Here is a 13335-nt window from a genome sequence, read left to right as displayed (position 1 = left end):
AGTGGCACGTTTTGAGTTTGTCTGCTACTTTTGAATTTGAATACTGAAAAGAACGTTTCGGACATATGAGGTTTCCACCCGACAGGCGCTTTTCAGAGACACATACAGTACATACACCTGCATGTGCGGACACAGCTAAAACACGCTCACCCACACACACCTACACACACTTTTTTATTTTTTTAAGGTTAGCGGCGCCTTCAGGGCAGGGGAGGTTACGCGTGGCTGCTTTCATTGCTCATAACTTCCTTTCACTCTGACCCCTTGAGATGTTTTCCAACGCCAGAGTCTGTCACAGTAAACTAAATGGTGTTGACCTTAACCAGTCTGTCATCGCGCGCTGATGATGTGTGGCTTCCAATTCGCCGAGAGGTCAGGTCACTTGACAGGAAATTGAGTTACATTACGTTCTTTGACGTATACGCCCATGAGTGCACGTAAGGTCAGCGGAGGCCAGGTCTTCGAGTTTTGAATATTGAGCTATCAACTGTCAACTATGTTCATTGTGCCCTTGAGCCAGGCATTCTAACCACATGTACCCTGGCATCCCTATTTTGGGTGTGTCGTTTTATTATATAATGCAACTCACTTTAATTCAAGTCTCTTGTGAATGGAAAACATGGCATCCAGATTTTGAGCATGCCATTAATATTATAGTGTAATGATGGAAGTTGGAGATCCATGCCCCACCCGGCTATGCAATACCCGTTGTACCCGTGTCAGAGTACCCGTTCCACCCATCTGTCTGTTTTTTGATTGATTGAAATATTTATTAACAGTTTGTAGAATTTACAGTACATTTTAAGCACAAACTCAATACAAAGACTGTCAACTGTGAGTGGACGACCCAATTAAGCATTACACTTGTTTACAACAGGGTCCACATTGTTCAATTCATCAAAACATTTAAAGACATACAAACATTTAGAGACATACAAATAGACATTTCTATGTAGCTAAATTCATCATATGGGAAGCAAAAAAGGGAAAAGATACAATATACAGTGAGGGAAAATGGGGTGGGGGGGGTGGGGGGGATTCAGATTTTACAGAGGCCAGTTTCGAATTGCAGCCATCCGTAGGTGCCCTTTGAGAGCGGTTTTGAAGGAGTCAAGGGATTCACATGTCTTAATGACTGTTGGTAGGGCGTTCCACATTTTGGTGGCATAGGAGCGAAAATAATTTAGTCCCTTGTTTGTGCCGAATCTGGGTTGTACATGGTTTGTTGCACTCCCTCTGGTGTTGTGGGTGTGGACTTCGTTTACATTAAGGAAGTATTTAGACAGGTACATGGGTATCTTGGTGGTGTATCGAATCTTGTGGACCAGACCCATTGCAAGATGCTGTACTCTGTCGACGACCCTAAGCCATCCCAGCCTGTCAAAGTGGGCAGGGGTGAGGTGGGTTTGGGGTCCCTTTTATGCCCATATTATGGAGATTTCTGTATCTGTGTCCTTTTATTCCTATATATGGAGTTCTGTGTCAGGCATGCCCAAATATGGAGTGTTGTGATGTCAGAACAGCTCCATATATGGACCCTGGGAAGAGGCCTTTTGTGGCGGTTCTCGACACTGGGCACTGCACTCCCTGTGGGGCGTGGAACGCGTTTGTCGAATTTGAAGTCGGTGGGTCGAACGGTTCTCAAGTTACGTGCATTATAGCCATACACACGTACGTACATACATACATACATACATACATACGTTAGGTATGCAGTCTAGCTTAAACTTGGACTCAGGGGGGTGGACGCCTCTGCCTTGCATAGTCCCCAGTGAATAGGCAGTTGGCCCTTCACTGGTAACCCTATTTTGGCCTCATTTTAAATATATGAAGGTATTGCGGGCAGGGATTTTTACCAAAAAGCCCCCCCTTTTAAAATACATACACACATACCTACATAAATACATTTCAGAAGTTTTAGCAGTTTTTAAGGACCCACTTTTAGGCCAGTGCACCAGAGCAAACTCTTGCCTTTTTTTAAACCCTACCCATTCTAACCAAATACATACATACATACATACATACATACATACGTACGTACGTACATACAGACACTAGACAGACAGAGCATTTATAGATATAGATTGTCCTGTTGCCTATTAACAAATAGAAAACACACAATTAGGTTCATGTCTGAATTGCATGACTAATGTTGAGGGAAATGGAGAATGTTGCTTAGTGCCCGAGCAGAGTCCTTCCATCAAGAAGAGCCAGCCAGAACTGAGGGAGAGTGAGCACTAAAATAAAAATAGAATAAAATCGAATCTAAATGTTGCACTTTTTGACCAAACATTGACCAAATAGCACTCTCCAAAATACAATTGCTCTACACTCAATAGTGTCACTGCATTTACAAGAAGACCAGTCATCAGTCACCCACCATAATGTCAATGTTTAAATACGATGTACTCAACCAGGATGTACCATCAGGATAATGCATTATCAACCCAATGTTAGGATTATATTACTCCTAACAAACGCCTATGCACACACACTCAGCAAAGAATCATAAAGCTAGTCCACTAAAATCAAGCCTATTATTGCCATGTCAAAATCATGATTGAATGTCAATATATGAGTTGTCATAACTTAAATTAGGAAATAGAAGTTTTCCTTTCTTTTGCCACTTAACCCATATAGAATCGGCCTCACCCTGCAACACCTGAGGCCGATTGTACAAATGGCCATTTGTGGGTTCTTGTTGCTATACAACAGCATATTTTGTCTTTTTTTTGGTAAATATTTGATTAGGTCAGGAGGATTTATGAGGTGTTTTTAGAATGGGTTAAATAAAATATAGAAAATGTTCGCATATAATGATATGGCCGAAGGGACGCCAGGTTGAAACTAAGTTCTGAAAAAGAAGAAACTATGCAGTATGGCTGTATCAGTCAATATAGCGAGTGTGATATATGACTGCAATATGTTGTGCAGCCGTTAACAACATCTCAGTGTCTCCATTTCAAATGTCTGACAGGCCACACTTCACTGTGTGTCCGTTTTAAAGAGAAACAACTCGTTTCCTTCCTGCTGTGGCTCTACAGTTACGGTTATCCCGCCAAACACACAATTGTACAACGGTTCTCACATTATGGTGTGGAGAGGGTTTTTATGGCACCAACTTACAGCTGATACCAAGTTCACCATAAGCAAGTCAACAGCAGCTGCAGTTAGAGGAATTTCTTAAGTCGTTTTTGTTAGGCAGAAAACAGAAAACCCATATATACATTTCTTCACACATTTGTGGCAGTGTCACAGTGTATTGCTCAGGTACACCTTTCTGTGTCCACATTATAGGTGGACAATTTCTTTTTAAATGTCCACCTATAATGTCATGATAAAAAATAACTATACACAGTTGAATAGTCTGCCTGTGGGTTTTATAACTATTTAACCAATGACAAACGTTAGCAAGAATGTGAGACTAAATAATAAATATAATAAAGTGGTCAGGAGGTGTAGCTAATTCAACAAAAGAACAAAAAGAATAAACTGTAGAAGGAGGAAGAAGTCTGCACACCGTTTTAAAAGCTCCCCAAAAAACACACAACGTCTCGGCCTCTGTGGCCTTCGTCAGGTATACTAAATAACTACGCTGGAATCATTTCACTTTTTTTTCCTTTTTCTGAAAAGTAACCATTTTGGACATACAAAGGTAAAATCGGGGTATTCCAGCTCTGTGGCTGTGTGCAAGTTTGAGGTCATAAGAAGCTGGGCGGGTTAAGGCACACGCATATACAGTACAGCCTTCGCTCGTCCCTGAGAGACCCCCGCCAAGGGCACATACCTCATTAGCTCCCATACTGAGCCTTGAGCCTCTGCTGGGAGGGGCAAAAGGAGAGCGTTTACTGGAGGCAGATGAGATGAATACACAGAAGACCTTGGTTTGTCTTTATTGAAATTGGATTATGGCTACTCTTGCTAATGTGGCCTGTTGGTTGGTTTGTTGGCTGAATGACAGCGGAGGCCCGCCGGTTGGCTGACTGACAGTGAGGGGCCGGTCCTCAGACGCACAAGGTTTATCATGGGCAGAGCAGAAGAGAGGAGAGGAGAGGCATCTCTCTGCCCGTCTCCCAGAGGAGAGGAGAGCAGAAGAGAGGAGAGGCATCTCTCTGCCCGTCTCCCAGAGGAGAGGAGAGGCATCTCTCTGCCCGTCTCCCAGAGGAGAGGAGAGCAGAAGAGAGGAGAGGAGAGGCATCTCTCTGCCCGTCTCCCAGAGGAGAGGAGAGGAGAGGCATCTCTCTGCCCGTCTCCCAGAGGAGAGGAGAGGCATCTCTCTGCCCGTCTCCCAGAGGAGAGGAGAGCAGAAGAGAGGAGAGGAGAGGCATCTCTCTGCCCGTCTCCCAGAGGAGAGGAGAGGAGAGGCATCTCTCTGCCCGTCTCCCAGAGGAGAGGAGAGGAGAGGCATCTCTCTGCCCGTCTCCCAGAGGAGAGGAGAGGAGAGGGATCACATCAGACCTCAATGTCACTAACTTGCTTTGGTCTCTTATGTGACCAGGTCAGTCGGACACACACACACACACACACACACACACACACACACACACACACACACACACACACACACACACACACACACACACACACACACACACACACACACACACACACACACACACACACACACACACACACACACACACACACACACACACACACACACACACACACACACACACACACACACACACACACACACCTTATGGATGTAACTACATTCATGATCCTCACTAAGTTGTACAACACACACTCACGAGATCACTGGTGGGGCCACTGGCCCAGTCTATTTATAGCGCGTTAATGGGTGCACTTGTGAATAAAGATTTATGGGTGGCCGACGCCGTTTTGAGACTCTGCCAATCCAACAATGCGTTTGGTGATGGAGAGCATTCATGTCGACGTGGGAAGACTAAGTGAACGGCTGCCAGGGCAAAATGAACAGGGGGCGAGTAATTGTGCAGGAGTGATAGGAGGAGAAAGTCTTGCAAAGGAAATGAGACAGAGGAAATGAGGCCGGAGATGAGGGCACATAAAGGTTGTAGCATAGCTTCTTGCGGAAAACAGAGTTTGACGATGTCATGAGAACGAAATGATGTGATTGCTATAAGGCTGCCACCTGAAGCCCTCCTAGTCGACAGATTAATTTGATTCTGCTACAGTAGCATTGCTAGAATACGACAATTAGAACAAACCATTGTCTTAATGGATTCATGAACTTTTCATGCGCAAAAATATATTCATATGGCACTTGACTATGGTCTAAATCAATTTATCCAACATGGCGGCTCAGGTTAGCGCAAGGGGGCGAACTGTAACTTATGGGTTATACAACAATCAGAACCATAAAAATGTAAGTCTGAGTTATATATTAAAGAAATAAAAGGTCCTGTATGTGCGTCCCTAACTTTATACTGTAATTACACTGTATTGCAGACCAAAAGGGAAGCCCCAAACCGTTGCTTTTAAATTGCAATATCTTTATCTGACTTAAACAAAAATAATAATTGAATTAAATCGAACAATCAAGATTTCAAAATACAAATGTTAAAAAGTCACACAACACAATGTTCCTTTGAATGTCAATGAGTAAAGTATCAAAAAGTAATCAAACCAAAAAACTGTACACACACACACACACACACACACACACACACACACACACACACACACACACACACACACACACACACACACACACACACACACACACACACACACACACACACACACACACACACACACACACACACACACACACACACACACACACACACACACTGTATTACATAAAGCCAGCAAGGCAATACATTGCACAAAACAGGACAAAAGTATATTCCTCACTCACCCAACCTTCAAGTCAGGAGGCCACAGCAGGTTCCCCTTTGTGCAAAAGCTCTGAATGGATTCAGAGATAAACCCTCAGAAATGTTCCTTCACCAAACTTTTCTTCTTCAGATCTCAAAGTTTTCCAGCCCCACTAATCTGTGGATTATCAATTTCTGCTTCTGGTTTAGTATTGGGCTTAGAACAATCTCTTTGACAAACCATCACCAAACACTCTTCTGGTTTAGTATTGGGCTTAGAACAATCTCTTTCTGCTTGTGGTTTAGTATTGGGCTTAGAACAGTCTCTTTGACAAACCATCACCAAACACTCTTTTGAAGGCCCATGCGGCCTCACTTCCTGTACTTTTATAGATGTTCCTGGTACCTCACTTCCTGGAAATATTCAACCATATGCTGCTTTTTCCCCACAGCACCCCCTATAAGTGGACCAACAGAAATGCATGGCCATGGCCAACTACACAAACAAATGTATACTACATTTAGGTTAAATATTCAACATATTTTGACCATATTTTAACCAGTATGTTATGTTTCTTTTTTTCCTCTTTTAACACCGAAATACATTTCTTCACACATTTATGTGGCAGTGTCACAGTGTATATTTCTCAGGTACCTTTCTGTGTGAGAGCCGAGAATCAAACCAGTGACCTTCAGATTCCCAGGCGGCCTCTCTGTACACTCAGGCTCCATTAACTAAAATATAACGTTGAGCGCGCCAGTCAGCGTGCCTTTCACCGTGAATAAAAGCATCCAGATTTACGAATGAGGCATCACCAAACGAATACCGTAGTAGTCTCATTATTATTATTTTCACACCCCGGTGCTTAAGGAGCTTTCAACCACTTGTCCTTCAGGGCTATATTATGACAGTGTGTTTTCTGTTTATTGTGGGGAAAGCTTTCGCGCTGCAACATATTGTGAGCTTGTCGATCGGCTATTCTCTGCTAAAGCTTCCCCCACGATACAGATGCTGGGGTTTAAGTGGTTTACGGTAGGGAAGGAATGCATAAGATGTGGAAAAGGGATAGAGTTAGAGAGAAAAATGAGCAGAGAGAGACTGATATGCAGGCTATACTGCCTGTACTGTATGTGCACTATTGTAATTGAAGGAGCGAAATGCCTTACATTAGCCGTCATGGCTTCTTTTTTGCGTCTGGACATTGAATCAGCTCCTGGCGGCTGCTCGGAGCTGATGGAGCGTTTGTCTCGTTAATGTCCAAACCAGACACGGCAGATGCTGGATCACCCATTTAACAGCAGACTCAATTTCAGAGAGCAGTTATCTATCCTGTCCATGCATGCTATTTGAGGTGTGTGTGTGTGTGTGTGTGTGTGTGTGTGTGTGTTTGTGTGTGTGTGTGTGTGTGTGTGTGTGTGTGTGTGTGTGTGTGTGTGTGTGTGTGTGTGTGTGTGTGTGTGTGTGTGTGTGTGTGTGTGTGTGTGTGTGTGTGTGTGTGTGTGTGTGTGTGTGTGTGTGTGCGCATGCGTGCGTGAGAGGGACAGAGAGAAAGAACACAATCAGCCCATAACTAATTTGCATTGTATCATTGAATGTGTAATAGATCTTACACATGCGGCTAACTATTACCTACCATCATCTTAAGTGCCTTTAAGTGCCTGGCTATATAACCACACAGTAAAATGCCAGTGTACATTTGTGACCAGATTTGACTGAGAGACTGCCATCGCATACTAGAGCATGTCTGAAATAAGTGTCAGAGCTGAAATCGACATGTAAATATGAAATAAATGCCCAAACATGTAGCTAGGTGTAATGTAAATGTAAGGTTTTCTCATCTCGCTGTTTTCTGCAAGACATTACTCTATAAGCCATATCTCCAAAACTGGTGGGCCAAACTGAACAACCAATATGTCAATTTGAAGCTATGATTCCCTGCTTTCATATGACATAAAAAAACGAAAATTCAAAAAAATCCAATGGCAGTCCCTCAGTCAAATGTAGTCACATTTGTGCACTCTTCAGAGGACTTTACTGTCCAAGAGTCTCTCCATTATTTATATTTGACAGTGAGTGCCCTAACATGTACTGTACAAGACTACGGCAGAAATACATTACTATGAGTAAATGTTCACAGTTACTGTAGGTCACTGACGTTTTTCAGGTCAGGATGGAACATTTTCTTCAGCTCTGCAGATTTAATTTATAATGTCAATGTGGTCATTTTCTCTCTTTCCCAGTGAACCGATTGGAAAGAAGAAATCAGGTAAGAGCTGTTGTGTTGTGTTTATGTGTTTAAACTTAATATGGGGGGGGGGGGATGGTGATTGCCGAGGCTCACAATTGTAGTTTGTCTTTGAAATAAAAGGTTAAGTGCTGAAGAGAAAGACACTGAGACGTGCTATTAAGTAAATTGCTGTTCAATGTACTAGTAATACTAGTAATCTATTCAGAGAACGGTGGTATAGGCATCACCATATGTAGGCATTTTAACATGCCTGGAGTACCAACTCGGTGCATATTTTCTTTCTTTTTTCACCCTTTTTATTTAGTCGTTTCGGCCCCACACCCATTTTTTTTTGTATCCTACTGACTCACCTGCCAGTGAGGAGCCCCCACCGGGAGGATGTATTGTAGAGCCTTCGTCCCACTCCTCCCGCCCAACACTCCCCGCTGACAGGGGTCAGCCCGGAGGAGTACATCATGCAATGGCCAATCTCACCCGCTTCGCCCGGCTTCCCTCACCGAACACAGGCCAATTGTGTTCGACTAGATGCCCGACCAAGCTGGTTGTGGTGGGCAGGGACTTTTTTCTAAATCTGAACCCCACAGATACTAGAGAATTTAAAAAAAAATTGGTACCACTGTTGTGATTGTCCAAAAGGCATTCATGGCTTTGAACTAAGGTGTGATACCCAGATTTGGCACCATGAAGTATACATCGTGTCCTGAAGATGAACTCCATGTCAAAATATTGGGTTATTAAATATATATCGGTGGCATATGGCACATTGTTCTATTCTAGTTTCAGCTTTTGCTGTTGCCCCAGCACATCACAAACACAGATTGTGTGTCCTGCATTCTCCTTTTGACATTTAAGTAGGCTAAGGCAGTCTATAAAAAAAAGCTTTTGAAGTTTATATTTGGGCCATAGGCATAGTTGTACACAAGGGCTCTGTCAACCTCTCAAAAAGGTTCACTTTGTCCCCATCTAGTGGTGACATTGCATAATGTACTCATTCATATAAAACGGAATGGGAAAGCCAAATAAATAAATACACTTTTTGCATTGTTGTGTAACTAAATTAAATAACATATCACAATTAAAAAGACATTCTCTCAAACCTTTTTGATTTGCGTTGATGTTATGATGGTGATGCTGACTGAGACCTTGACACCAGCAACACAGGAACCAAAAACCTCCCCATGCAGTTCCTGTGGTTTCAAACAGTTTCCTTCATGTTTTTATTCTGCCTGCCTACTCTATTCGTCTAACATCCTTAAGTTTCACCCATGTTCATTTAGTTTGTTTCTTTTCTTTTCACTTCTTCTCTTCTCCATTCATTTTTTCCCCCCTCCCATCAGGCCTTGTGGAGAGAGCGACTTCTTTCCTAAAGCGAGGTAGTAACAGACTGTCATGCATTTGGCCCTCATGCTGTGTGTGTGAGACCCCTGGGTTGCTAGCGGCCAGACCCCCAGCCCCCACCCTCCCTCCCCCTTCATCCCCCACCCTCCTCCCCTGGCCTGGGCAGGTTAGACGTAGCTCTGTGGAAGTCTTGGGTGGCTTGCTGTGGTACGTTAAGCCAGGGGTTCTCAACGTTTTTGGCCGGGGACCCCCGGAGATGCTTTGGCAGTGTCTCGGGACCCCCGCCCCCTCCCGACCCCAAAATGTTGCACCACTCAGTTCACACGGGTGTGATTTTCTTAACAGACACGCAGAAGAGTCCGTTTGACTTTGCAGTACATACTGTACTACAGTACATCAATTTACACTGGTGGAGTTACAGCCGCGTAAAGAACCATTTGGTTTGGTTCCTAACTATTATCACCCCCCAAGTACCCCTGGAGGTCCCCACTGAGATGTCCTATGTAGCACGGGTTCTCAACCTGGGGGTCGCCAAATTATTTTGGGGGGTCCCCAGATTATTAAAAAAATAACTGAATGGCTGGAAAATGAAGTTGTACATGCATAAACCTTCCTTAAAGGTAGTATAGACAACATTCAAGCCTAAATTCAAAATATATGTATATATTTAGCCTTTTTTCCCTAAGCCACTATATAATTGTGCTGGGTGGTTTTTCTGCAGAAAGACACGTCCCTCTGGCTGTACTTTGGTTTTGTTCCAATGTTTATGTTGACGTTCAGAGGCAGACAGAGGCGTCCCTGCCAAGGGATGAACGTCAACATAAACAGTGAAATGTCAACATGAACATTGAAACAAAACCAAATTACAGCCAGAGGGAAGTGTCTTTCTGCAGGAAAACACCCCAGCACAATAGAGGGGAAAAAAGGCTAAATATATAAATATACATATATTTCGAATTTAGGCTTACATTTTGTCTATACTACCTTTAATGATTATATCTGGTTTCAGTGTTTATTTATAATTTATCTTCTCTATTATTAAGGTTATTGTTAGCGGTCAATTTATATTGGGAAGGGGGGAGGGGGGTCGCGAGACATGGCCAAAGCATTTCCTGGGGTCCCCTGCCAAAATTGTTGAGAAGTATAACACAGGTGTGGTGATGTCACTGTGTGCTGCGGCCCATGCAGCTGAGTGATGGTGGACCATTAATCCATCACTACCTCTTGAGTGATGCTTTATGGCTTGGACCACCGACTCCTCCCCTTTTCAGTCCCCACCAGCTCGACCTTCACCAAACGGGTTCTTCAGTATCTTTAAGCTTTATGCCCATTTCGACCTGAAGCAGCAATGTGATATTTAATACTCATGCTGTTTTAGTGTCCTTTGGGTTAACACGTCCCTCTGTTGATTTTTTTCCCCTCTTCTTTTTAATTTGTATTATGAAATCCCTCAGTAGAATGGCAATCAAGGGAGAATGTTTAGTAATATTCACACGTAGAGAAATCTGCAAGACGTCATCTTCTATAATCTTCAGTGTCAATCAGCGCTTACATTAGTTTAGTTTCCGGATTGTTGAACCCCAGCGTCCATATTCTGGGGGGAACATTAGCCAAAAGTAGAACGTATAGACACATTTTGAGCTTGTAGATCGGCTATTTTTGGTGTAAAGACATTCAAAGTACAGTTGTAACTCATGTCCAGTTCTCTAAGACGTCAGGGGTTTAACTTGTGTAAGTGGTTAATTGTTATCGTTTTGTATTGCTAGCTAACATAGCTTGGTGCTAACATTAGTGGTGGTGGGCTCTATATGGGTGCTGGTTTGTCCTCTATTCTGATGTCACAGCCATATTGATGATTGACATAACCTTTTTTTTTGTTTTCTTTTCATTTCCTGTCCTCTTTCCTAACACCTGCCATCCACTTCCAATAGACTATCCATCCATTCCTTTCTTTCTGCTCACCATTTTCTTCAATCATGCTTCATGCCAATGCTTTCCTGTGTCGTCTGCTCGCTGAATCTCAATGCTGTGGATAAGGCCCTTAATCCTATCGTTCTGTTGTCAGGACAGCAGGTGAAATTCTGACATAAGGGGATATTTCACTGTTCACAAAATGTTTTGTTTGGAGTCATTTTAACTTGGCTTTTGTGAGGACCCCCAGACAGGTTTCTTTTTAAGTTGCTTGATTCATTATTTAGATATTTGATATCCATTTTTATCAAATATTAGGAAGGTCTAATGAAATGTGACCGCTTCTGACTGAGGCTAAGTCATTGATTTTCTTTTTTTAATTTTCATGTTTTCATGTTATAGAGTAATGTCTTGCAGAAAACAGCGAGTTGAGAAAACATGACTGTCTCTGTATCAAAAAGAGTCACATTAATGGATATAAAATATCGAAATGTTGAATCAAGCAACATAATAACTGTCTTTTAAGTTACAATTACCCCCAAACACGTTTGAAAGTGTAATATCTATCCCTTAGGCTTACACTTCCCTAATGTGTTTCACCTCTCAGAAGGCATTGTAACATCCCTGCCGGCCTATTTAAAACACAGTACATATTTTTACCGTACATAAGCGAGCGTTAAACTCGCCTGAGTTGCCCTGCGATCGCTGTGCTGATGTAAATCTATTTTGACAGTCATTATTCTCATACAGTCATCCCCCCCCCACCATTGCAGCAAGCACTATCCACAATAGAGCGTCGCAGTCCCGCCCCCTTTCATGACGACGCCTGGCCCAGGAAATGAATCACAATGCATTTTTCCCATAGACATTTCAAAAAGTATTTATTTAAAGACCTTTTAAGCGTCGTACGAAGCCAACTCAAGCCGTGACAAATCATGACAACACACACAATATTTTGGACAAAAACAACAAAAAAAGGGTTGTAACCTGCCGTTTTTTTTCTACTTTCTAATTCTTTGTTTGGCCCGAAAAATTGTGTTTGTCACGACAAGAGTTGGCTTTGTCCGCGGCGTTAAACGTCTTCAAATAAATACTTTCTGAAATGTCTATGAGGAAAATGAACGGAGAATCATTTCCTGGGCCATGGTAGGGGGCGGGACTGCGACGCTCTATAGTGTTGCAGTAGGACTTTTGACAGGGAGTCGGAGGCCTTTTCTTTACAATATTGAGATCCAGGCCCGGGGACGAAAAGCCCACGTTAAAGCCCAGAAAGGTTGACTGTGTGCTCTGGTCTTTGCTGTATGGTGACAACAGGAGACTCCACGTCAGCGGATCCTCTCCTCCTGGAACAGTACGTGGCGGTCACAGACTACGAGAAGCAGGAGAGCTCCGAGATCGGCCTGCACGCTGGCCAGGTGGTGGAGGTCATCGAGAAGAACGAGTCAGGTATTATTAAAGGCCAATGCACGTGGATTCAAGTTCTCAGTCCAACACCACTCGTTTCAGTCATTTGTGGAGTCATAGCTCTATGGAAGCATTTCGGTTATTAGTCATTCTAAGGTTTGAAGTGGTCAAACTAGCAATAGAAGAATACATGTTCAGATCAGAAGCATCGTCGAGTTTAACCCATTTTGGGCGGGAACCCCTTTTGGTGTTAGCATTATGTTATGCTTTAGCTATTGAAAAATAGCAGATCTACTAGCTCGAGCTTGTAGGTCTGCTATTTTTGAAAAATCGAAGAACCACTGACTGAAGAACAACAGCATTTTCAGAAAACTGTCAGGATCTAGAAGACAATTTTTTTAATCTGATCTCAGGTCAGAATGGGTTCATAAAAGGACTGTCCTTTGCTTGTGTGTCCTCTTGGTTTGCTGTCCTCAGGTTGGTGGTTCGTGAGCTCAGAGGACGCCCAGGGCTGGGTTCCTGCCACCTGCTTGGAGGCTCAGGATGACCCAGATGATTTCTCTCTACCCGGGGAAGAAGGTTTGTCACAAGTTTCTGGCTTATTTATTATTATTCATCGCAAGGACTTC

At 43.1% G+C, this 13335-nt stretch overlaps 1 protein-coding gene across 3 annotated transcripts in view; it reads left to right on the top strand.

Annotated features, from left to right (window-relative positions):
* sh3pxd2b (SH3 and PX domains 2B) overlaps positions 1 to 13335 on the top strand; it is a 71354-nt gene that overhangs the window by 45715 nt on the left and 12304 nt on the right. For 2 of the 3 annotated variants that reach the window (XM_083777516.1, XM_083777514.1), the window contains exons 6-9: positions 8046 to 8071; positions 9391 to 9426; positions 12617 to 12748; positions 13184 to 13285. In XM_083777516.1, the coding sequence (XP_083633642.1) occupies positions 8046 to 8071; positions 9391 to 9426; positions 12617 to 12748; positions 13184 to 13285 (296 nt within the window). The remainder of the gene's footprint in view (positions 1 to 8045; positions 8072 to 9390; positions 9427 to 12616; positions 12749 to 13183; positions 13286 to 13335) is intronic. The other variant, XM_083777515.1, reaches the window with a different exon arrangement.

This window comes from Protomyctophum parallelum, assembly GCF_964188405.1.
Source record: "Protomyctophum parallelum genome assembly, chromosome: 1".
NCBI classification, from domain to species: Eukaryota; Metazoa; Chordata; class Actinopteri; order Myctophiformes; family Myctophidae; genus Protomyctophum; species Protomyctophum parallelum.
Note: the sequence above shows the minus strand (reverse complement) of the source record. Positions and strands in the feature narration are given on the sequence as shown.